Source organism: Gobius niger (assembly GCF_951799975.1).
Source record: "Gobius niger genome assembly, chromosome: 11".
NCBI classification, from domain to species: domain Eukaryota; kingdom Metazoa; phylum Chordata; class Actinopteri; order Gobiiformes; family Gobiidae; genus Gobius; species Gobius niger.
The window spans coordinates 32,035,650-32,058,433 of record NC_136862.1 but is presented as its reverse complement, the minus strand read 5'-3'; the positions used below and the strand labels follow the sequence as shown (position 1 = coordinate 32,058,433).

At 44.1% G+C, this 22,784-nt stretch overlaps 1 protein-coding gene across 10 annotated transcripts in view; it reads left to right on the top strand.

Annotated features, from left to right (window-relative positions):
• rapgef6 (Rap guanine nucleotide exchange factor (GEF) 6) overlaps window positions 1–22,784 on the top strand; it is a 195,498-nt gene that overhangs the window by 88,046 nt on the left and 84,668 nt on the right. For 8 of the 10 annotated variants that reach the window (XM_079566299.1, XM_079566302.1, XM_079566301.1 and 5 more), the window contains one exon: window positions 562–579. In XM_079566299.1, the coding sequence (XP_079422425.1) occupies window positions 562–579 (18 nt within the window). Of the gene's footprint in view, window positions 1–561; window positions 580–20,822; window positions 21,120–22,784 lie in introns of those variants that run through there. The other 2 variants (XM_079566297.1, XM_079566305.1) reach the window with 1 other exon arrangement.

Here is a 22,784-nt window from a genome sequence, read left to right as displayed (position 1 = left end):
AGGTTTTATTAACATATTGCGATATTGCGGCACGGTAGCGCAGCGGTTAGTGCTCTCGCTTCACAGCTAGAAGGTCTGGGTTCGATTCCCACCTGCACGGGGCCTTTCTGTGTGGAATTTGCATGTTCTCCCTGTGTCTGCGTAGGTTTCCTCCGGGTACTCCGGTTTCCCCTACCACTAAAAACATGCACAATAGGCCAGGATGAATGATGTGTGTGTGTGAGTGAATGTATGGTGGTGTCAGAGGGTCCGTTGGCGCAGACGTGTGTAGTCGCGAAAGCGCTTCTGTCAGTCTCCCCCAGGGGAGACTGAAGCTACAAACGTAGTTTCCACCACCGAGTATGGAGTGAATGTAAAATGCTCTCATGTAAGCGCTTTGTGACCATGTCTGTGAAAGGCGCTATGTAAATAAAGATCTTCTTCTTCTTCTACTATAACTATTTCCAGATGATCTAACTTTTTAATATGTGCAAAGTAAGCACTTCATTTGTTTAATGTGTAACTGAAATGTTATTTTTGTGTTCTTTGTTTCATGTCCTGTCCGATGTGGCCTCCTCACAGGATTATGTCAACAATAAGGTAGGAGCTGCTTTTCTCTCTGTTTTTTGTATAGATCCCTCCTTCATCGGGACTGCTCTGTTTCCTTCTTGTCTTGTGTGCTTCGTGGAGTTGTTCAGGAGCATTGTGGAAAGCGGGTGGTTCATGCGCTGAAGGTAATGGCAGATGACTGTAATCTGTCAACATCATGGACGGGTTTGTCTTTTCACGTGTTGTTCTGGTTCGAGGCTCATTTCTCTTATTTCTTTTGTAACTTGCAAACGATGAACGAGGGAGTGAAGTTATTACTGCTTTTGAAGCCGCGTCCTAACACGATACACAGGTCCTGGTTTATTTCCAGAGCGGATGGACTTTAGGAGCATTTATTGGCTCATAATAACATCAGTCATCCATTATCATCGCTGCACTCTGTAGACTGGTGCCTCTGCCTTTATCTTAATGGAGCTCAGTGAGTACTGTATGCACAAGTCAATGAAGCTTGGAAAGTGAATGGGAAAGTGCCAAACTGTCACAATCATGATTTATTTTCCCGTTAATTGTCAATATCTCTGGTTTCTTGACGCCGTGAACATGTGGTCCACAAATGTTTCCCTCCTGTTCTATTGCATTTTCTCGTGTGTTTCTGCTACACCTCCGCCTTGACTTTGTTCACATTGATCTCAGAAACCCAAGACTTTCTCTCACTTAGCCCCGGGGATGCTAATGCTAGCAGTACACTGCCCTACTCCCAGTCACTTTATTAAGACCCCGCTCCTCCTTGTGTTTCCCCTCCGGCAGACGGATCAACCGCTTTACCCGATTTAGTTTGCAGGGGAAGCCGACTCTCCTCCTTATTCATTTAGTCTGAGTCAGAGCAGTGGAAGCCGGCCGGGTCCGCGCTGGAGACGAGGACTGTGTGCAGTAGCTCGGGGAAGAGCTAATATAAAGAGAGAGGTCTGGGTAAACTTGAACCTCCTGCACTCAGAGCGGGGATGTGTGTGTGAGCGAGTATGTTTTGTTTTGAATTGTTCGAGCTCACTGTCCTGGTGATTATTTTTTATGCGGCAGCCTTTGTCTTCAAGACAAATTTCCCTCGGGACAAATAACGAAATCTTGAATCTCGAAAGCATGATTGCATCAAGTACATGTGCTATCAGTAAAAAAGAAAAGAAATCCAAATCGACACATGACAAATTTTAATCCCTTTGTAATTTTAACTTGGATGGATAAATCATTAATCTGCTTTTCATTGGAACTGCAGATTAGTGAAGAAAAGTTATTTTTAATTACATTTTTAAAGGTGCATTATGCAACTTTTTTTATGTAAAAATATTTTACCTTTTCATCCCGGTGGCCTCTGATTCTTCAGTATCAGTTTTATTTCTGTTTTTTAGGATTTCTGGTAGGTTTTCACAATGGAATGTATATGTAACCAATAATTGATCCTTGAGCGTTCTATAGGCCCCTTGTTACGACGCCTACCTTGTGTATGCATCTTAAAGAACACTCATGGACTCATGCATGTAAGCTCACCACGCTGGAGTAACATTCTAAAAATGGCATCAAAAGCTTTGTGCTGGTCTTCGATTTTTCACACCAAATTCACAAGTTGAACTATCAAAGAACTTTCTAGAACCTGTCTTAGGTTGCATGTCGACATACAGTTGCTTCTGTGAATTGCAATCCAAGTTGAAGCCTTGCAGTCGGTTTTAGGTGCGATCACTGACGCTAAACGGCGGAAATGTCACAGTCGCTCGTAGCATATGTGGTGAGCTGACTTCCTGTGTCAGAGGACAGAGCGTCTGCTCTTCTGTGTCACATACACACTCGTCTTGCCTTTAGTAATCCAGCTCTTAAAAGGACTATACAGAGTTTAAAAATGTTAAAAGTATTTTCCTCCCCCGACATGTTCCAGCAATGTCCTCATGTGTAGAATGAGCTCAGACCTGTTCACCCCAACTGCCTCTACAATCCTGCACTGTCACTCAGAAAGGGGTTCATTCGGGTCTGAAGTGCCGTCATGCACGAGCTTAATATAGAAGGTGCAGTTACGTGTTAGACCTGAGGTGGCAGCAGTGAGTATAAAAATGACCAACTTTATCTAGTCCCTTTAACATATCTCTGAGTAGCCTTCGATTTGTACCACGTCTATCCACCAGAGGTGCTTCTACATTCTCTGTACATTTTTCTTGCTTTCTGAAAAAAAAACATTTGGAGCTAGGATGACTTAGATTTCCCAAATACTCATTTCATTTCTATCTTTCTTTTCCTCTTGAACTACACGTGCTGTGGTCATCTCTTGTGCCCTGTTCAAAGCCTGTAGCTGCCCTTCAGTCCATTGTGCTGGACTAATTTTAGCTCAGTGCAGGTATAGGTCCAGTGGAGCCTCTGGGGGCCAGTAGCAGCTCTGCCACCGCTGCAGGAGGAGCACAGAGCCCAGGGGACGGCACAGACCACCAGGACATTTTCACTATTGCTGCTCTACTACTACTAAGCATTGGTCTAATATGGTCATTTTCCACACGCTCAAAGTCGATTTAGAATTGTGCCTTTTTCCTCCAGTCTCCACACATTAGTGATAAATTATGTACAGAACTGTCCGGACTCCCGAAGTGACTTTTGTAATATTTGCCTATTTATGACAGTAACTTTCATTTTGTGATACTGTTGTCTGGAAATAGGGCTATGTGTGTCAGTTTGAATGAGCAAAGTTAAAACGAATAATTAGGTATATGTTTGTTTGGGCTGCCGGCAACTAGGGCTGGCCGATAAATCAAATTAAATCAATGAATTCATGCTTTTAAAAACAGACAGATTTTTTTCCAACCCAGCCAAAGACTTCCTAACAACCTCTGCTGCTTTACAAAGGGCGCGCGTTGTGCACGATGGAGTTTTCTTTGCTAAAACTACTGCAAATCGATTGCCAAATAAATTGGTTATCAGTTAGTTCGAAACCTAAAGTGAATGTTTGTCGGAGGCTCTCGCGCTTTACAAAGTCACTACAGATAAACTTGGTTTGCTCAAAGCTGCAATAAACACAAGCACACGTTTGTGTGAACAGGCCATTCCTCATTTGAAAGCTTAGAACCTCCAGAGTGCAGCCACTGAGCTTGAACGATGGGAGGCTTAAACCATAAGACCTGGCAGCAATAATAGTGGAGCTCATTCTGCTTTATGATTGGATAATTGTTCTGTGACATAGACAGATTATATTGTTTTTCAATCAAAAATACTAAACTTTCATGTCATTTTCGCTCCCTTTGAGTCTGTGTAAACCACAAAACGATTCATTGATCTCTAAAATAGTTCTCAACTATTCCAATAATGGATTGTTGTTTCAGCCCTATGTAGGTTTGATTTAAGGTTTTGTTATTTGTAAATGACTTCGAATGAGCCCTTTACTGAATTGTCCTACATTTAGGGAGTTCCTGGTCTAGATCAACCAAAGTAATGCTGTAGAAATCTGCACCCACCACCCAAGCTGTCACACATCTCCGACCTCCTCTGGGTCCCCATCAAAGTGCTAACCAGGTCCAGGTTACTAGTCAGGAGTTGTTGGAGTAATACAGTATTGTACATAAGTTGATGGGGCAAATCTGAGCACCCAGAACCACCCAGACACAGGAAGGCCCATGTGTTTGTTTTGTCTCAGTTTTCCATTCATAACTTCATAATAAGCTTTGCTTAAAGGGACTAAATGCAAGCTGGTCATTTTATGCACAGTGCTGCCACCTCAGGCCGTACGCGTAACTGCAGCTTCTGGATTAAGCTCGTGGATGACGGCACTTCAGACCCGAATTAACACCTTTCTGAGTGACAGTGCAGGATTTTGGAGGCAGTTGTGGTGAACAGGTCTGAGCTCATTCTACACATGAGGACGTGGCTGGAACCTACTTAATGTGGTTTTAATCCATCCATCCATCCATCCATTTTCTTCCGCTTTATCCGGGGCCGGGTCGCGGGGGCAGCAGTCTCAGCAGAGATGCCCAAACTTCCCGATCCACACACACCTCCTCCAGCTGTTCTGGGGGGACCCCGAGGCGACACCAGGCCAGCTCGGAGACATAGTCCCACCACCGTGTCCTGGGTCTTCCACGAGGCCTTGTCCCACTAGGACATGCCTGGAACACCTCCCGCGGGAGGCGACCAGGAGGCATCCGGAACAGATGCCCGAGCCACCTCAGCTGGCTCCTTTCGACGTGAAGGAGCAGCGACTCTACTCCGAGCTCCTCCCGGGTAACTGAGCTCCTCACCCGATCTCGGAGGGTGCGCCCAGCCACCCTGCGAAGGAAACTCATTTCGGCCGCTTGTATTCGCGATCTTGTCCTTTCGGTCATTACCCAAATCTCATGACCATAGGTGAGGGTGGGAACGTAGATCGATCGGTAAATCGAGAGCTTTGCCCTCCGACTCAGCTCCCTCTTCACCACGACAGACCGATACAGCGACCGCATCACTGCTGACGCCGCACCGATCCGTCTGTCGATCTCACGCTCCATCCGTCCCTCACTCGTGAACAAGATCCCGAGATACTTGAACTCCTCCACTTGAGGCAAGGACTCCCCACCGACCTGAAGAGGGGAAGCCACCTTTTTCCGGTGGAGAACCATGGCCTCGGATTTGGAGGTGCTGATTCTCATCCCGGCCGCTACACACTCGGCTGCAAACCGCCCCAGAGCGTGCTGGAGGTCCTGGTTCGTTGAAGCCATCAGAACAACATCGTCCGCAAACAGCAGAGATGAGACTCTGAGGCTCCCAAACCGGACACCCTCCGGCCCCTGGCTGCGCCTAGAAATTCTGTCCATAAAAGTAATGAACAGAACCGGTGACAAAGGGCAGCCCTGGCGGAGACCAACACGCACCGGGAACAGGTCTGACTTACTGCCGGCAATGCGAACCAAGCTCCTGCTGCGGTCATACAGGGAACGGACAGCCCTTAACAGAGGGCCCCGGACCCCATACTCCCGGAGCACCCCCCACAGGGCACCACGAGGGACACGGTCGAACGCCTTCTCCAGGTCCACAAAACACATGTGGACTGGTTGGGCGAACTCCCATGAACCCTCAAGCACCCGACGGAGGGTATAGAGTTGGTCCAGTGTGCCACGACCAGGACGAAAACCGCATTGTTCCTCCTGGATCCGAGGTTCAACCATCGGCCGGATCCTCCTCTCCAGCACCCTGGAGTAGACCTTACCGGGGAGGCTAAGGAGGGTGATTCCTCTGTAATTGGAACACACCCTCCGATCCCCCTTCTTGAAGAGAGGGACCACCACCCCGGTCTGCCAATCCAGGGGCACTGTCCCCGACCGCCACGCGATGTTGCAGAGACGTGTCAGCCAAGACAGTCCTACAACATCCAGAGACTTAAGGTACTCAGGGCGAATCTCATCCACCCCCGGAGCCTTGCCACCGAGGAGCTTTCTCACCACCTCGGTGACTTCAGCCCCGGTGATGGGCGAGCCCACCTCCGAGCGCCCAGCCTCTGCTTCCTCATTGGAAGACGTGACGACGGGATTGAGGAGGTCCTCGAAGTACTCCTTCCACCGCCCGACGACATCCCCAGTCGAGGTCAGCAGCCCCCCACCCGCACTGTAAACAGTGTTGGTGAAGCACTGCTTCCCCCTCCTGAGGCGCCGGATGGTTTGCCAGAATCTCTTCGAGGCCGACCGATAGTCTTCCTCCATGGCCTCCCCGAACTCCTCCCAGACACGAGTTTTTGCCTCTGCGACCGCCCGAGCCGCAGCACGCTTGGCCTGCCGGTACCTCTCAGCTGCCTCAGGAGTCCCACAAGCCAACAAGGCCAGGTAGGACTCCTTCTTCAGCTTGACGGCATCCCTTACTTCCGGGCGCCACCACCGGGTTCGGGGATTGCCGCCGCGACAGGCACCAGAGACCTTACGGCCACAACTACGAGCAGCCGCATCGACAATGGAGGAGGAGAACAGAGTCCACTCTGACTCCATGTCCCCCGCCTCCCCCGGAATCTGGGTGAAGCTCTTCCGGAGGTGGGAGTTGAAGACCCCACTGACAGAGGGATCCGCCAGACGTTCCCAGCAGACCCTCACGACACGCTTGGGCCTGCCAGGTCTGACCGGCTTCCTCCCCTGCCAGCGGATCCAGCTCACCACCAGGTGGTGATCGGTTGACAGCTCAGCCCCTCTCTTGGTGGTTTTAATCAGTCATTTGTATTAACTTCATGGCTCTCCCCAATCCATCATGTGTCCACACGTGGCACCACCATAACTAACTTTAACCATCGTTTAAATCAGAGACATTTTCAATACTGTAAACAGGAAATACCGGTTCAGGAGGCACTTCATCACAGCTCCCAAAGTGAGTTATGAAAACCAGAAATGAGTATTGATTCTCCTCCTAATAACCTATTGGAGAGAAATGATCCCTCCCTGGCAGCTGGAACCTGGTTGTTGCTTAGTCATTTATGGGCTAATCTGGAGTAGCAGGTTTCTCACTTTCAGACAAATCCAGTTTTGTTTTTTGTTTTTTTTCATTTTTGTCACATTTTTGTTGAATTTTTGTCACATTTTTGTCACATTTTTGTCACATTTTTTTTCACATTTTTGTCACATTTTGGTTGCGTTTACATCCTTGTTTTCTTCTCAATTTTTGTGGTATTTTGGTGCTTTTTCCCCAAGAATCTTTTTGATTAGGGTAAAGCCAAACTGAAGAAAATGGGATCCGTTCAGGTGAGAGTTAAGAGGTTAATGTTGTGATGTGCTAAATATTTGTATTTGTGTGTATATGTATATATTCGATTTTCTGGCCTGATCATTTTATATATATATTTAAATGTATAATTAACTTTAGGTGATGCTGTGCATTAGCCTTAGGGGTTAGGCTGCAGCACATATGCCGGAGAGGGTGCCAGCCTTGCCCCTCATTCATACTAATTCACATGACACGTTCTAGTTTACACAGTGTCCATTATGTCTTTCATTCTCAGCACATTTAACCTCTTAACCCCCACCTGAACTGAGCACATTTTCTGCAGTTTTGAGGGGTTGCAATGTTCTCTTATCAAAGCAGACCTACCTGCATTTGTGTTCTGAGCCACTGGCGCATCTTTGAGTGATTGTTGGATCTTCACTGGCCCCCCCCTGAGGTCCAGGTATCCAGGAAATGCTTTTCTCACATTTCCAGAGCCCTTACGGAGCTTAAAGCAGCACTAAGTAACTTGTTTTCCTTAGTAAATCCTTTCCGTAGTGCCTCTAGGGGTAATACAAGTGTTAATGGGATGATTACACGAAGAAGAAGCTAACGGGCAAAGCTAGCTGTGGGCTAGCGCCACTTTAGCAGTATTTACGGCCAGGTTTGAGTGACAAAAATGATCTCTTTTGTCTAATTGCGTTGTGGCACAATGTACAATATCTCCCTCTCCCTTTGTCTTTTCTGTCAGCGTAGTATTTACTCTTAGTTACTTAGTTCTGCTTTAATCCTCTCACCACGGAGACAAAACACTCGCCATAGGTTCACTACAGCCAAATAGGCAAGTCTTTTCTATTTTACTTATGTCTGAGCTAATAATAAGAGAAACTAGTACATTTATGTCTTTATTTAATAGTGAAGAAATGTGATGTTATAGTACAAAAGAATAATAAGTAAACAAATGAAAATGGTTTGCCAAAGCATGAACTGAATATTTCATACTGTAAAAGAGAGAAGAGGACGCTGCGGGACGAGGAAGGCTGTTGGAGGCTGGTAATCATAGAGACGGTAATAAAGCAGGATTTAAAACCAGGATGAAATGGAAATGACAGAATCTCTTTGTCGACGGACGTGGAAGTCGGATGAAGGAACGGATTTAGATACAAATCCATACTGTGTGTGTCGGTTTCTGAAGGGCACGCGCCTCATTGTCAGGGGAGATGGTATAAAAATAATGCCTGGTTACGTCAGGGTAATAAGTGAAGGGGGGTGGGGTCAGTCAAGGATACGAGGAGACAGGGAGGTGGGGTCAAGGTTGGAGGAGGGTCACTCGGAGGCTTAATGAGAGGAACTGGGTGATCTCTGATAATGGAGACGGGTTAATAAGAGGAGCCGTTTGAAGCCAGTCACCCCTATGTTCTGTTCATATGTCACTTGCCTCTGTGTAAACCCAGCATTAAGCCTTCGATTGAATTAAATTCCAACAAATTCTGGAGGAAAGGGCAGCATCATCTGTGACATAGCTGAAGTTCAACAGCGAATGGTTTCTTCAGATGAGTAATGATCCCCAAAACCTCTCGAACTAGAACTGACCGACTCGTACTCGCCATATCGGGGGCTGCGAGGTCGCACGTTTCATAAAACCCCATGGAAACGGAAAGCTTTGTTGTGCGAGTGGCCAATAGTGCTTACTCTTGAGACGGAGCTGTGCATATTTAATAAACGCGTAATCACCGCACCATTTGTTATGCGCGCGGCAGTTTTCTCATTTCCTGGCTCCTGTCTAAAGATGTAAAGTAAACATCCTCTTGTGTGTACAGTACAGAGCAGACAGTGTACCAGCCGCTCTCCTCCTCCTCCTCCTGCTGCTGTTTGCTGCTAATTTTAGGGATTACATCAGCCGCACCGAGATGACAACCTCCATGAACCCCCAGCTCCGCCTCCTCCGCTTTCCATGTCCTTCCATCTCCGTCCACGCCGGACTGGAATATCGTTCACTCTCTACGATTTAGATTGGGAGTTTTTTCTTCCCAAACAATACAGCAACAAAAAGGTTTATCCCAGTTTACTTTGTTCTAACGGGTGTAATGGCTTTCCCCGTCTGCCAGCCCATCTTGTGTTGGTCTAAATTTTTCATCCGCATGTCGCCTCCACTCAGCGTTTCTCTTCTCCTCATCCTCCTCTCGCAGATGTTGAGTTCACATCAGCAGCAAAGCACAAACACAAGTGAAACTTCAACTGGTGAATAGGGGGGGAAATGACATTACATACCACATTAGATGCCTTGATTTTTGGGGTTCATGTTTCCATAAATCAGGCTGGGAATGACATATTTATACATATTTGAAAGTCCGTAAAGTTTGGAGTCTGTAAGGGCGACTAAAGTGGAGATAATGTTGCAAAAGTGTAAAGAAAACGGGCCTAAAGTTATGTAAGGTCTGAGCACGTGTGTATGTCAACATTTGTTTTTGCCGCTGCTGCCTCCCACAAAGGAAATGACCATATTTGGATCACCGCGTCACCCCGGTCACCTTTCGTGCTACACGACGTGGACACCAAACACAAGCCGGGGAAACACAAGGGAGTGACTAGAGATGCACCGATCCAACTTTTTTAACTTCCGATGCCAATACTGGGGGTTTGAGTATCTGCTGATATCCAGTGTGAGATCAATAAAGTCTAATCTTTTCAATGTTTAATTATATCTATTAATAAACAAATGGAAAAAAAACATTACACAAGGACCACTGGACCTTTCTACTAACTTCTACTACTTGATACTCGATAGCCTTTTAGGTTGTATTAACTCACAGCTTAAAGGGACTATATGGAGTTTAAAATTGTTAAAATTACGTATTTTCCCCCTAGAATGAGCTCAGACCTGTTCAGCACAACTGCCTCTAAAATCCTGCACTTTCACTAAAAACGGTGTTATATGCACGAGCTTAATATAGAAGGTGCAGTTACACATATGACCTGAGGTGGCAGTAGTGAGTATAAAATGGCTAACTTGCGTCTAGCCCCTTTAACCTCATACCAACCGCCTAAACCAAATGCATTCTGTCCTCTTTTGCTATTATATAGGCCTGTGTAACACCTCATTTGAAAGCTAAGACCCACAAAACTGATCTTTTTCCTCGCGTTGTTGCTGTGTTGTGTCACCTTTTTTTTTGTGTGTCACTTTTTGGTTGAGTTTTTGTCATTTGTGACAAAAATTCAGTTTTTTCAAAAGTTTTTTCCTAAGAAGGTTTTTGATTAGGGTAAAGCCAAACTGGAGAAAATGGGATCCGTTCAGGTGGGAGTTAAGAGGTTAAAGTGATCAGATCAGACTAAGATACAAACAGCACCATTTTATTGAATAACGTTGGCACACTGTTTCGAGACGCGGCTATTAAAAAATGTGTGTGTGTTATTTTTTTATCACCTCTGATATTCGATGCCAGTATCAGATCGGTGCATCCCTCGGAGCGCCACCATGTTGTAGCAATTTCCTTGACAAAACGTCATAAAATAAGTATTGCAAAGGGGTTTGCTTTATTCTTTACTCTGATGTTAAAACGGTAAATGTTAATGGAGAAAACAAGCTTAAAATCTCAACATGGACCACTGCGGGAAAAATGGATTTAAAAAGGTTGTATTGGAAGTAGACAAACCCCATCGTCTTCACATATTGACTAAAAACTGTCCAAACATAGACAATGTTGTAAGCTCTAAAATGTCAAATTCCCACGGCCAAAAGAATGTTTCTATGTCAGACTTACATCCACTCTGAATCCAGGACTCCAGTTGTACTGAGACTCTCACATGATCCGAGTTGTTCTTTCTCTTTGTTTGTTTACGTCACTGTGGCAGATCTGTATCTCCTTCAGCAGAACCTCATCATCATCATCATCTGACTCTTGTGCTGCTTAAGACTGGGTTCTTTTGAGGAAAGAACGCGCCGCTTTCACATAAATTATCACCGCGTTAAAGCAGTTAATCAGTCACACAAGTGGTTCATCATCGGCATCTTCTGATATTGGACCTCCTTTCAACTTTCACGAGGAAACAAATATTTGACTCACACTGTGAAGTGTCTACATTCTGCACTGGGTTGCCCTTTCTCTTTCTCTGCCCTATGTGGAGAATGAAAACCTCAATGTCTGTTTTCTCTAAATGCATTTTCTTACACTTTTGCAACAACATCTCCACTTCAGTAGCAGCTCCAGACTCCTGACTTTCCAGTTTGGGACTTAATAATATTTTGAAGGTGTCTTCTGAAGAATCTTTCACTATGTAAATCCGAGCCTGATTTATTGAGCTTTGAACCTGAATAATAAAGGCAGATTTTACATCTTTTTTTCACTCTAATAACAAGCTCAAAAACTAATAAGATATCCAAAATCCTGTCAGCTCAAATTTCCTAATATATCAACAAAATAAATAAAACAACCTAGTTCTATTCTTTATTAATATTTGGTTGTTCAAAATCTAGGCATTTTTGGCAATTTTTGTGCACAAGAGCAGCCAAAGAGCAGAGCCAAAGACAAAGAGCAGCTGGGAGTTACCGTCTTCTTTTCTCGTATGGGAACTTCATCTTGTCCTTGGTAGATGAAGTGCTCAGGGCATGTTTCCATTTGGGTTGTCAAAAAAGCAAAACATTGCTCGATTCATTCATCCTTGTGGCATAGCTTTAGCCTAGCCGCCTTGGTTTGTTTGTATCAGCATAATCAGTGTTGGATATTAAGCCATTTTTCTCTTGAATTCTCACCAAAATGACGTGACATCAAATTGAACTGTACAGTTATACCTTTACTATCTGTTCTTGACTGACAGATATATTTAGAGGCATTTTAAAGTTTTAACATGACTGGATCATGGGCCAAATCCAGTCAGTAGATAGTTTGTTTTAAGTTACATCACCTCCACTACACTCAGGGCTTGTTACCATAGAAACCTACCCTCAACAGCTTGGTAGTAGCGATAAACCAGGGTTAACCCCACCGTTCGGTGGCTAAACCTCAGGTTTTGAAGAGCCCTTATTAGGCCGGACCGCCTGCGGGCTCTAACCACTCAGCGCTTTCCCGGAGATTTCATGTTTACGTACGCAACTTTGAGATCAGCAGGCGCTTGTTAATTAGCCCGGCAGAACTGATTAGCTGTTAGCTAAAGCCGCTCTCCGCATCGATGCGGGACAGTTATTGGACACGGGGGGAAACACATGGGGGTTTACAAAGAGCGACAGAGCGGGGGCGGGTCCCCGGGGGAGGGGGGGGGCAGTCGTCCCAGCACAGCCCAGACAGGACGAGCGAGAGACAGGAGCCCGTCTGTGCGAGTGACTGTCCCGCCTCAGTGAGCAGCAGCACGAGCTCGTCTGATGCCTCTTCACTTACATTTCGGATTGATTCATTTCTCAGGAAGGACAGTTTTCTAAGGCTGTGATGTTGATTATTTTTACCAGACCCACAGACCGCAGTGAAACATCCAGCTGGGCAGATTTAGCAGAGTTTTAAACCCCGCCCCTCAGCTTTATTTAGGAACATTACTGCCAGCTCTGACTCACTATAAAACTTTTTTTTTTTTTTTTTGTCTTATAACTGTGCGGAATCATTCAAAAACATGTCTGTCGTTATGTGCCATTTCAACACAGAGCGTAAAGGCTCTGAACCTGATAACAATAAAATAACAATGAAAATGAAAAGGGAAGCCAATAAATCAAAATGTTTTTTTATGGCCAAACTCATTCCCAGCTTTCCAAACACATTTGTAGCTTTTTCACAGGGATGAGTTTACAGGAACATTTCACAACTTTCAGGTTCACTTTTTACAGAAATGCTAGAAAACTACACTGTAAGTTCATGAAACTGATACAAATGCTTTATAATTAGATGCACAGTGTTCTCTATTTACCCACCAGTGTCTGAGTTTGCACCATATTAAAGCAGGACCAGGTGTCTTTAAGGGCTACCAGAAATTGGCCCACGGACCGCAATTTGGTTTTGAGTAAGTGACAAGCTTCTCAGTAACAGAAGGGTTTTTATCAAAGCTTAGAGCAAATATCTCATCTAGTTTGCTCAGCTTGAGTTTTCATTGTTGCTGCCGGTGTTGTAGCTAGTTTGACCAAAAGCTAGTTTGTAAAAGCCCGCCTCCTAACTTCTTTTTGTTGTTGTCGTAGAGTAAACCGTTTTCTGCCTCTGTGGATTGTGTTGCAAAAGCAGTAAATGTTGAACCCTCCTCTCTGTATTTTTTGTTGCCACTCAGTTGCGCTCAGAAGCCTCTGCGGATTTGCCGGCTCGGCGTTTAGTCACCTGACCCGACCACAGCCTCAGAGGAAGTGCTTCCTGTGTGACGGCTTTCCGCTGCTTTGTTTTTGCTCCAAAAAGGAGGACGCTCTGACACACGGCATTCAACATGTTTTCAGACCACATTAAAGGGTCCAATCGGACGCTTTGACTGATGCCAGCCTGTATTATTGTGTGACTATTTTTACTGCTTTATAGTAACTACACCTCACTTAACCCTTAATAAATGATGAATTAGCACTTATTTCATCATGAACAATTCATTAGTTAATCATGACTAACACTTACTAACTGCTTAAAGGGCCTGTATCATGCGAGTTTAGCCATGCGAAAGTAAACAACAGTATAGGCATTTATATGATATTGTACTACCACTCATTTTTATGAGAAGTATGAGAAGTTTTCAAACCCGGAAGAGAAGACACTTGGATTCAGTTAACTCTCCCCTCTCCCCAAGTGGATTCCGCCCATGCAGTATAAAGTTTGTACTTGCCTAAAGCATTATATCCCCTCTATCTTACACTTTGTTGGTTAGAAAATGAAATATTGATCTAAAACAGCGGAAACTTCCAGATAGTCCGAGCGAGCTGATGTAAGCCCCTCCCACTCCCCCTTCTTCTTGCTCCCCTTTGCTGCACAGCTGTTTTAACATACAGTAAATAAGCATGTTGCTTTAGTGAAGCTATATGACTATGATTATTAAGAGGTGAGGAAATCATGACCCCAGGAGGAGCTTTTTTGGGAGCCACTGTAGAAGGTTCAAAGAAGACTCAAGATGCGCTAGCGGCTCTAAACACATCTATAGGTGTAACATCGTAACATGGTGAAAAGCTCTAAAAAAAAACCTCTTTACGACATAACATATGCACCAATCCATGACTTGATGCCTAAGTTTAAGAACAGTTGAAAAATGGCACAAAATCGCATTTTGCTTGGTTGGATCTTAACAAGGTTCCAAGTAGAATTTATACAATATGCAACAAGAAGAAAAGGGAGTGAAACAAAAAAAATGAATAAAGCTTTTATCAATCAAACGGTCTTTTTGAATTTTGGCTCCAGTAACAGCTGTAACGTGAGTCGAGGGTCGCCCAGTGTCGTGACGCACCAGATCCTCCAGTTCAGAGCTGGGTACGTCTTTTTGGGTTTTCCACTTGACTTTCCACTAGACGTCATGACACTGAATCCACATTTTTGCACAGATTTTTTTACAGGCATGTGATCAGCTGCGTAACAGACTGTTTCAGTTTATTTGTTGTTTTCAATTAAAGCTTGACTCAAACGTGTTTTTTGTCTCACTCCCTTTTCTTCTTGTTGCATATTTAAGTTCTACTTGGAACCTTGTTAACATCCAACCATCCAACATTTTTCAACTGGTCTTAACCTCTTAACTCCCGCCTGAACCGAGAGGATCTTTTTCCTCACGTCATCAGATTTTTTTTTTTCATCATTTTTTTGTTGGGTATTCAACTCATTTTTGTAACTTTTTTGGTCATTTTTTGTCACATTTTTCTAATTTTTTCATCAAATTTGTATCACATTTTTGTCATTTTTTTTGTCACATTTTTGTCATTTTTTTGGTCAAATTTTTATCACATTTTTGTCACATTTTTGTCATTTTTTTGTCACATTTTTGTCATTTTTTCATCAATTTTTTGTCCATTTCTTGTCAATTTCTTGTGACATTTTTGTGACATTTTTGCCACTTTTTCATCAATTTTTCGTCACTTTTTTGTCAATGTTTTCTCACTTTTTCGTCACATTTCCATCATTGTTTTCGTCTCAGTTTTGTTGCTATTTTCACTCCCTTTTCCCAGAAGCTTTTGGAATGGGGTAAAGCCAAACTGGAGAAAATGTGCTCGGTTCAGGCGGGAGTTAAGGGGTTAAACTTTTGATTGAGACTGTACGTCTGAGATTAGCTGTGTTCTATGTCGATGCAATGAAAACATGCCAAACCACACAAATAAAACCCAACATCGTCCATGCGCCTTCGTGCATACATTTCAGCTGAAATCACTGGCCTTTTGTGATCATTTACGTCCACATGTGCAATATCTCATGTCAGGGTTCATGTTTTTCCCCGTAATAGTATTTCTGAGACCAATCCCATAAACTGAATCTTAAAAGTTTTTTGGCTTGTTCTCTTTGGCCCTGCGTGTTTGGCTGTGGACTTTTTGCCTCTCTCTTCTCGCCCGTGTGCATTGACAGCGGGGCTAAAATGATGTAGTGTATAGCACATACAGTATGTTCCGATTGCACTGCAGCAAACTCCATGCACTGCAAAACGGAGCCTCCACTTCAGTTCAAGTGTTTCAATTAGCATGGAATATTTGGCTTGTTCCTATATTCCCACACTTTTTTTTATAGCTGGTACGCAAAATGAGTGGCAAAATGGCATTCAGAAGATTATTTCTATTCAAATTGAGAGACGAATGATCCATAAGGACACGCACATGAGTCCAATCTAGACCTAAAAGTCAAATATTTGCATCAGATATCCCTTTTTGCAGTGTACATACTTAGCTGCTTTTTTCTGGCATCTAGTCTCTCTCTCTCTCGTCTCTTTTCCCTCTCAGTAATGCATTCTCCGTCTGCTAATTTCATTCACCACCCAAGCAAAGAGCCCTAAGTAATGTGTGTTTGTTTCCCCTAAATAATCCAGTTACCGTCTCTCAGTGAATCCAACCTTTGCCTCCCTTTCGTATCGCTTCTTTTTCCCTCCCCAACCATCGCCACAGTTATTTTGGTCGTAGAGAGCGAAATATCCCACTGTCTCCATGCGCTAATATGGCTTATCTTAAGGCCGTACTGCGTAGCTTTTCACCGTGTAAATAAAATAAATGGCAAGAATTCATTTTATTCCGGGTGTTTTTGCTGTGAACGGGCATACGTTCTCTGTGGCATTGTCTCAGTGAGCTTCTGCAATGACGAAAGTGTGGACACTGCGCAAAGCCTTCTCTGCACATCCCTCTGTGATGGCCAATCCATGTGTGAAAATGATTTTTCACTATGTGAGCCCTGGCATTGTCGCCTTAGAATATGCCTGTGCCATCAGGGAGGAAGAAATCCATTGATGGTCATTCAGGGTGTCCAGGTCGACAGAGTGTTCAAGAGTGGTCAAGAGTGTTCGATTGTGAAAAGTGTGTTAAAGAGGGGGTATTATGCTTTTTTCAATCACATAGCACCAGTCTATATCACACTACAATGATGACCAAACCTTCTGTTGGTCTGTAAATGCAGTAAATTAGAATAACTGCCTTGTATAAAATGTCTCTCTCAAAATGGCTGTAGTGAATGTCTTGAAATAGGCCTCTGTCTCTTTAAGAACCTCTGAGCCTTTCCGACACGCCCCCTCCACACGCTGTCTGTGGCATCAGTGGGGAGGGGGTTCTGCTGAGGAGCAGTGGTTGGTTACTCGGCTGGTGACGAAAGCTCGGAGGCGTCTCCAGGAGGTGGGGGCGTTCCTAGGAGGACTCAGGCAAACCTATCCCTAAAATGGCCGCCATCAGAGTTTTTACAGATTACTCAGAAATACGTGAATGTGCCAAGGCAACACTTCAGGCATGTTTTTAATGAGGGAATGACATAATAACATGATGTAAGGCTTGATAAAGTCGATTTTGCATAATACCCCCTCTTTAAATGAATATTCAAGAGTCTCAATAATCAGCTTTTGAGCATATTGTTTGCTAAATCAAAATAAAAACCTACCAAAAACTTTGGGCAGAAGTTGCAGTTTTGGATCTGAACTTCTGAAGTCAATTTGCAACATTATTTTCAAAGAAATGTTGATTGAATGCCTGTTGAAATCAAATATCATGCTTTTAAATGACATTTAAAGGGGCTAGATGCAGGTTGGCCATTTTATACTCACTACTGCCACCTCTGGTCATACGCGTAACTGCAGCTTCTATATTAACCTCGTGCATGACGGCAATTTGGACCCGAAGTGACACCTTTCTGAGTGACAGTGCAGGATTTTAGAGGCAGTTGTGGTGAACAGGTCTGAGCTCATTCTACACATTAGGACATGGCTGGAACATGTGGGGGGGGGGGGGGGGGGGAATACTTGATTTTCACATTTTTAAACTCCGTATAGTCCCTTTAAGGCCTGAATTTTGGACGATGGATTTAATACATATGTATATAAGTGAGTGAGTGAGTGATCGATCGCTTCCATCAGTCTTAACCCATGGCAGCTGTGGCTAGAAACGTTGCTTACCACCACTAGGCATGGAGCGAATGAATAGTGCACGAAATCTGGAAAACCACTATATAAGACTAAAGCATTGTGTATGATCTGACCTAAATGGCTCTAATGACATACCAACATATAACTAACGTCCCGCATAGCAAATGTAATCCTCTCGTATGTCAGAAAGAGCCCGCCGGCTTCTCGAGCATATTTGTGCTCCTGATACGCCTCCGCCTCGGTGCTCCTGGTCTCTTGTGTACATTGCGCGTCTGGGAAGGCAGGGCTCCATGTGCTCGCTTCCTATTGGCTGCCCGGGTAAAGGATGATGTCATTGCTGTAGCGAGCGAGAGGAGCAGGCAAACGAAGGTTAGGGAGGGAGGGAGAGAAATCCCGATTCAGAGCAGCCTGCAGCCCAGCGAGAATGGATGGAGACGATGATAAGCTGCGGGAAAGTAAAGGATCTGCGTGATAAGAAGTAATGGCTGTTTTGGAGGACGTTACAGAGAGAGGAATGTGGATGCAGACTGTAGTGTAAAGTACAAAGGACAAAGGAGAGAATGGAATGAATCAAAGGCCAGTAGAAAGCAGTCGATTTCAGTACAGTAACGGGCATTACATCTGCCTTTCTTTCATGTTTCATAGCTCATCATTTGACTCCACAAGTTGAAATCACGAGAAACATGGTCTCCAACACTTGCAACTGCATTTTTTACCAAACCTTTTCCCGTCAGTTTGACACAAATGTTTGTGGCCAGGTTTCCCGCTGAGTCCAGTTCTCTTTTGAATATCCACGTTTCCCTGCACGGCTCTTTTCAGCTGAAAGCTTTGCAATTCTTTCAAAATGATCATGCATTTGCGACATTCAAAATACTGTAACGTCTACACCGGGAGTGTGACAATACATCGATTTCCCGATATATCGCGATGTTTTGCGGGACGATACAATACCAATACTTTTTTCTTCCTATATTGTAATGAGCGACGTCATGCATATTAATGAGGCAGCGGTGCAGTCAATAGAGGCCAACAATGATTTACATGTAGAATGTATATTAATAGGCACTGTCCCTATAATTAATAAATAAATAAATCAAGAATTCAGTCAGGACAGCAGGGGGCAGCACTAGTCACACTAATAATTTACTTTTAAGTATATTTTTTATATTTATATAAGATCCATTTGGGATTGATTTATTCCTTTTTAAACAGGACTGTGGTTTCTTGTTTATTTAGATGTAAATGAAGTCACGGACAGATCTATAGACACATTTTCAGTGTCAGGGATCATTTATAGACACAAAAAAAAGAAACAACAATGTAAATGATGAATAATATGTAGAAGTAAAAGTTTTTTTTTATCGTGATGTATCGTAGGTTATTTTTGTGCAATATATCGGTTTATCATGAGATAATCGTTAACGTAAGCCATGTATCGCGTATCGAATCGAATCGTGAGGTACCCAGAGGTTCCCACCCCTACTCTACACTCTACAAAGGTAAATTGTGAAAATGAATAGAGAAGCACTTGTTCCCCCTTATGCATGTGCATGTCTCAGTAAAAAAAAAAAAAAAGGAAAAAAAAAGCCTTTATGTCTCTGCTCTGTCCTAGAAGTTCAACGTCTACCCAATCAGATTAATCTGTTCATAATTTAACACAGCGTAAACTCATGGGCGTTTTTACAGGCAGTGCTCCAACTTAACAGCAGCCACGTAAAAAAGGGGACGCTGTAAAACACAAGTGCAGCCCTGTATCGCCGATTCCTCTTCTCACACTGTGGAAGGGGGTGAGTGGATTTCCCAAAACGTGGAGCTGTGTTTATGTTTCTGCTAATGCGACTCGTCTTGTATTATTAGCCTTTACGCCCTACAACTGAAGCCTGACATCTTCTTTCCCTCGCGGTAAACACTTTCCACTAATCCCCGCCGCACTCCTCTCCTCGGGGGGCTTCCTCAAGTGGGGGGGAAACCCATTCCGTGCTGCTCTCTATTGTCACGTCTGCCAAAAAAAAAAAAAAAAAAGCGCCCCCTCCTCCACGCCGTACCCCCCAAACACCCGTTTCCCCCTCCCTCCGCTTCATATCTAGTCTGCGAAAGCCTCATGATTTATGCCCCAGCTGTAATTTATGCATCGCGGCTCTCTCTTAAAAAAAAGAAAGAAAAAAAAGGGGGGGGGGGGCCGCGGGGGCACGTCTCCATTCACTCGGCGTTATGTTACAGATCAATAAAGATGCTACCGTTTGGCTCCGTGGACTGTCTTTCCCAATTCGTCTAATGCAGTTCCCCCCCCTCCTTCTATCCGCTCTCAGGTGATGTCATCCTTTTTTCAGCTGGATTCCCCCCCCCCTCCTCCTCTCGCGCTCGCTCTCTTTCTCCATTAGCGGCCGGCTCGCTCCGTCCTATCCGCGCGCCTCTCTCTCGGAAAAAAAAAGAAAGAGGGAGGAGAAAGAGGGATCCAGGGATGCCGGCGTGAAGAAGAAGAAGCTGGATTCGAGGTGCTCTTTCCCGGGGCTGAGGGAGCGGAGGGAAGACTTGGCCCCCCTTTTTTGCCATGGAGGTGCTCCGCCGGAAAGATGCAAGTGACGCCGGGCAAGTTCCAAACCGGAGGGACTGACTTCAGGAGACTGTCCTGCGAGCGTCTTTTTGACCCGCGCCAAAGGATCGTAATCGTTTCGCGCACTTGTTTGCTCCCACTGGGTCGACGGATGAACTTCCAGACGACGGGGGATGTGGACGCCGTACGCTGCGAGTTCGCCTGAAACTTAAACGTCGGAATCGTCGACCTCCTGAGGGATCTATTTTGCAAAAGTGACCCGCTTGCTTTCTCAAAGAAGGGATTAAAGCCGCCAAAAGGATTCCGTACTGTGCTTGGACTTGTGCATTGGCGTCGGAAATCGTCACAATTCCAAGTGAGATCTGGACTTCGAATTGTTGGAACCAGGCGTGCTCTCGCTTCCTTTTTCCGTTAAAAAAAACTTGCAAAGGGATCTCTCGCCACCTCAGACGAGCACTGCTTCAAAACTGGCCACGCAACAGACGGACGTGCCACTTTTGCATTTCATTTGATTCCTGCCCCTACATGAGCACTACCCTCTTCCTTTTTTGTGACGAGATATTCTGCTCAGAACTTGGAGACTGAACTTTATCTCTACCTGTGAATGCAAGCCCTCATTACTTACTTTGCACCATTTCCCCCTGAACATCTCCCCCCCCCCAGATTACGACGACAAGTTTAGCGTGGAACTTTGCGTCTTGAGACCTTTGGGATTTGGAAGTCTCTGCAGCAAAGCGGATAAACCTTCCTCTGCACATTCAGTCTTTTTTATTCACCCTTTTTCCGTCAAAGCGACGAGTGGAAACTTCCCTTCCTTCCGCCCATCCCATCGGTGAAAATGGCTTTCCTGGTCCGTTGCTATGCCAACTGCCTCCAGCCGTGGTCCTCCAAAGTAAGCGATGTCGTAATGCTTTTTCTGGTCTCTGGCTCTAGGGGGGTTTACCGCCGCTGCTGCTGCTGCGCGTGAGCGGGAAAGATAGCAGAGAATAAAAGCAGAGAAACAAAGAAATGAACTTGATTTACATGCACATGAAGGAAATTATTTTGGGGGGGGGGCTGTCTGATGCACGCCAGCTCACATCATTTACATTTGAGTGGACGCGTCTTGTAACACGCTGATAGCAGAGAGGCTTTTGAGGAGATGCCAAAGACGTGCCCCCCGCTCCAGTTTTTGTGCATGTTAAAATAGACGTTGTTACTGGGATAGACCCACTTCTCGCCGCTCGACGCTTTCACTGACATTACGTCATTTTCAAACTTTGGTAACCTCCGCAAAAAAAGGGAACATTTTCAGAAGAATCAAGATTCCATTTGTCTTTCTATTCAGATGGCCTTGTGTTTTTTGATTAGTGAGGTTTATTGGCTTTTTTCTTGATATAATTAATATAAATTTTGGCTGCGTGATCCTACAAATTTACATATATTTGCACTGAGAAGAAAAATGTCTAGAATATCGCAATAGCAATATTAATGCGATACTTTAATCATCAGCTTCATCACTTTCCTTTTAAAAGTGAACACAAAATGTAAGGAATCTGCTTTTTCGTCAAATTGTAGCAAAATGAAGGCTAAGGCTAAGAGCTAAATTAGGAAAATATTGACTAAAACTGAACTTTTACACATTATTAATGGAAGATGATGTCGCGATATATTGTTGCTTCTTGTTACATGGATATTGCAGGACTTCATTATTGCAACAGTGAGTTTGTGGTTCCTATTACGCTGAAACCAAATACCGTTTCTTTCATTCTTTCTTGATCTTTCTGGAATATTTATGACACTCTAGAGTTTGATTTTGGATTTTCAGATGGAGAGCAGGTGGCTATAGTAGAATGGATGAACTCTCCAGAGAATCCACCTCTTTAGTGGTTGTCAGTGGGTCCACAAACCATCCAGATTCATCTTGTGAAGTCCTTCTAACTGGCACCTGTAGAGTGAAGTCCAGTGGAGAAAGAAATCACTCTAATCTTTGTGCCAGTTTGGTTCCACGTGGATCGGTTGATAATTAACCTCTTAATTCCTGCCTGAACCGAGAGGATCTATTTCCTCACGTCATCAGATTTTTTTCCCATAATTTTTTTGTTGGGTAACTCACTTTTTTGTAATTTTTTTGTTATTTTTTGTCACATTTTTGTCATTTTTTCTTCAATTTTGTATCACATTTTTGTCACATCTTTGCCATTTTTTTTGGCATTTTGTGTCAATTTTTTGTAATTTTTTTGTCACATTTTTATCACATTTTTGTAATTTTTTGTCACATTTAGGTCATTTTTTTGGTCATTTTTTCGTTCATTTTTTGTGACATTTTTTTGACATTTTTGCCACTTTTTCATCAATTTTTCGTCACTTTTTTGCCAATGTTTTCTCACTTTTTTGTCACATTTCCGTCATTGTTTTCATCTCAGTGTTCTTACTATTTTCACAGCTTTTTTCCCAGAAGCTTTTGGACTGGGGTAAAGCCAGACTGGAGAAAATGTGCTCGGTTCAGGTGGGAGTTCAGGGGTTAACCAATAACCAGCTCATTTGGGTTTTTTTTTCACAATACATATTTTGAATT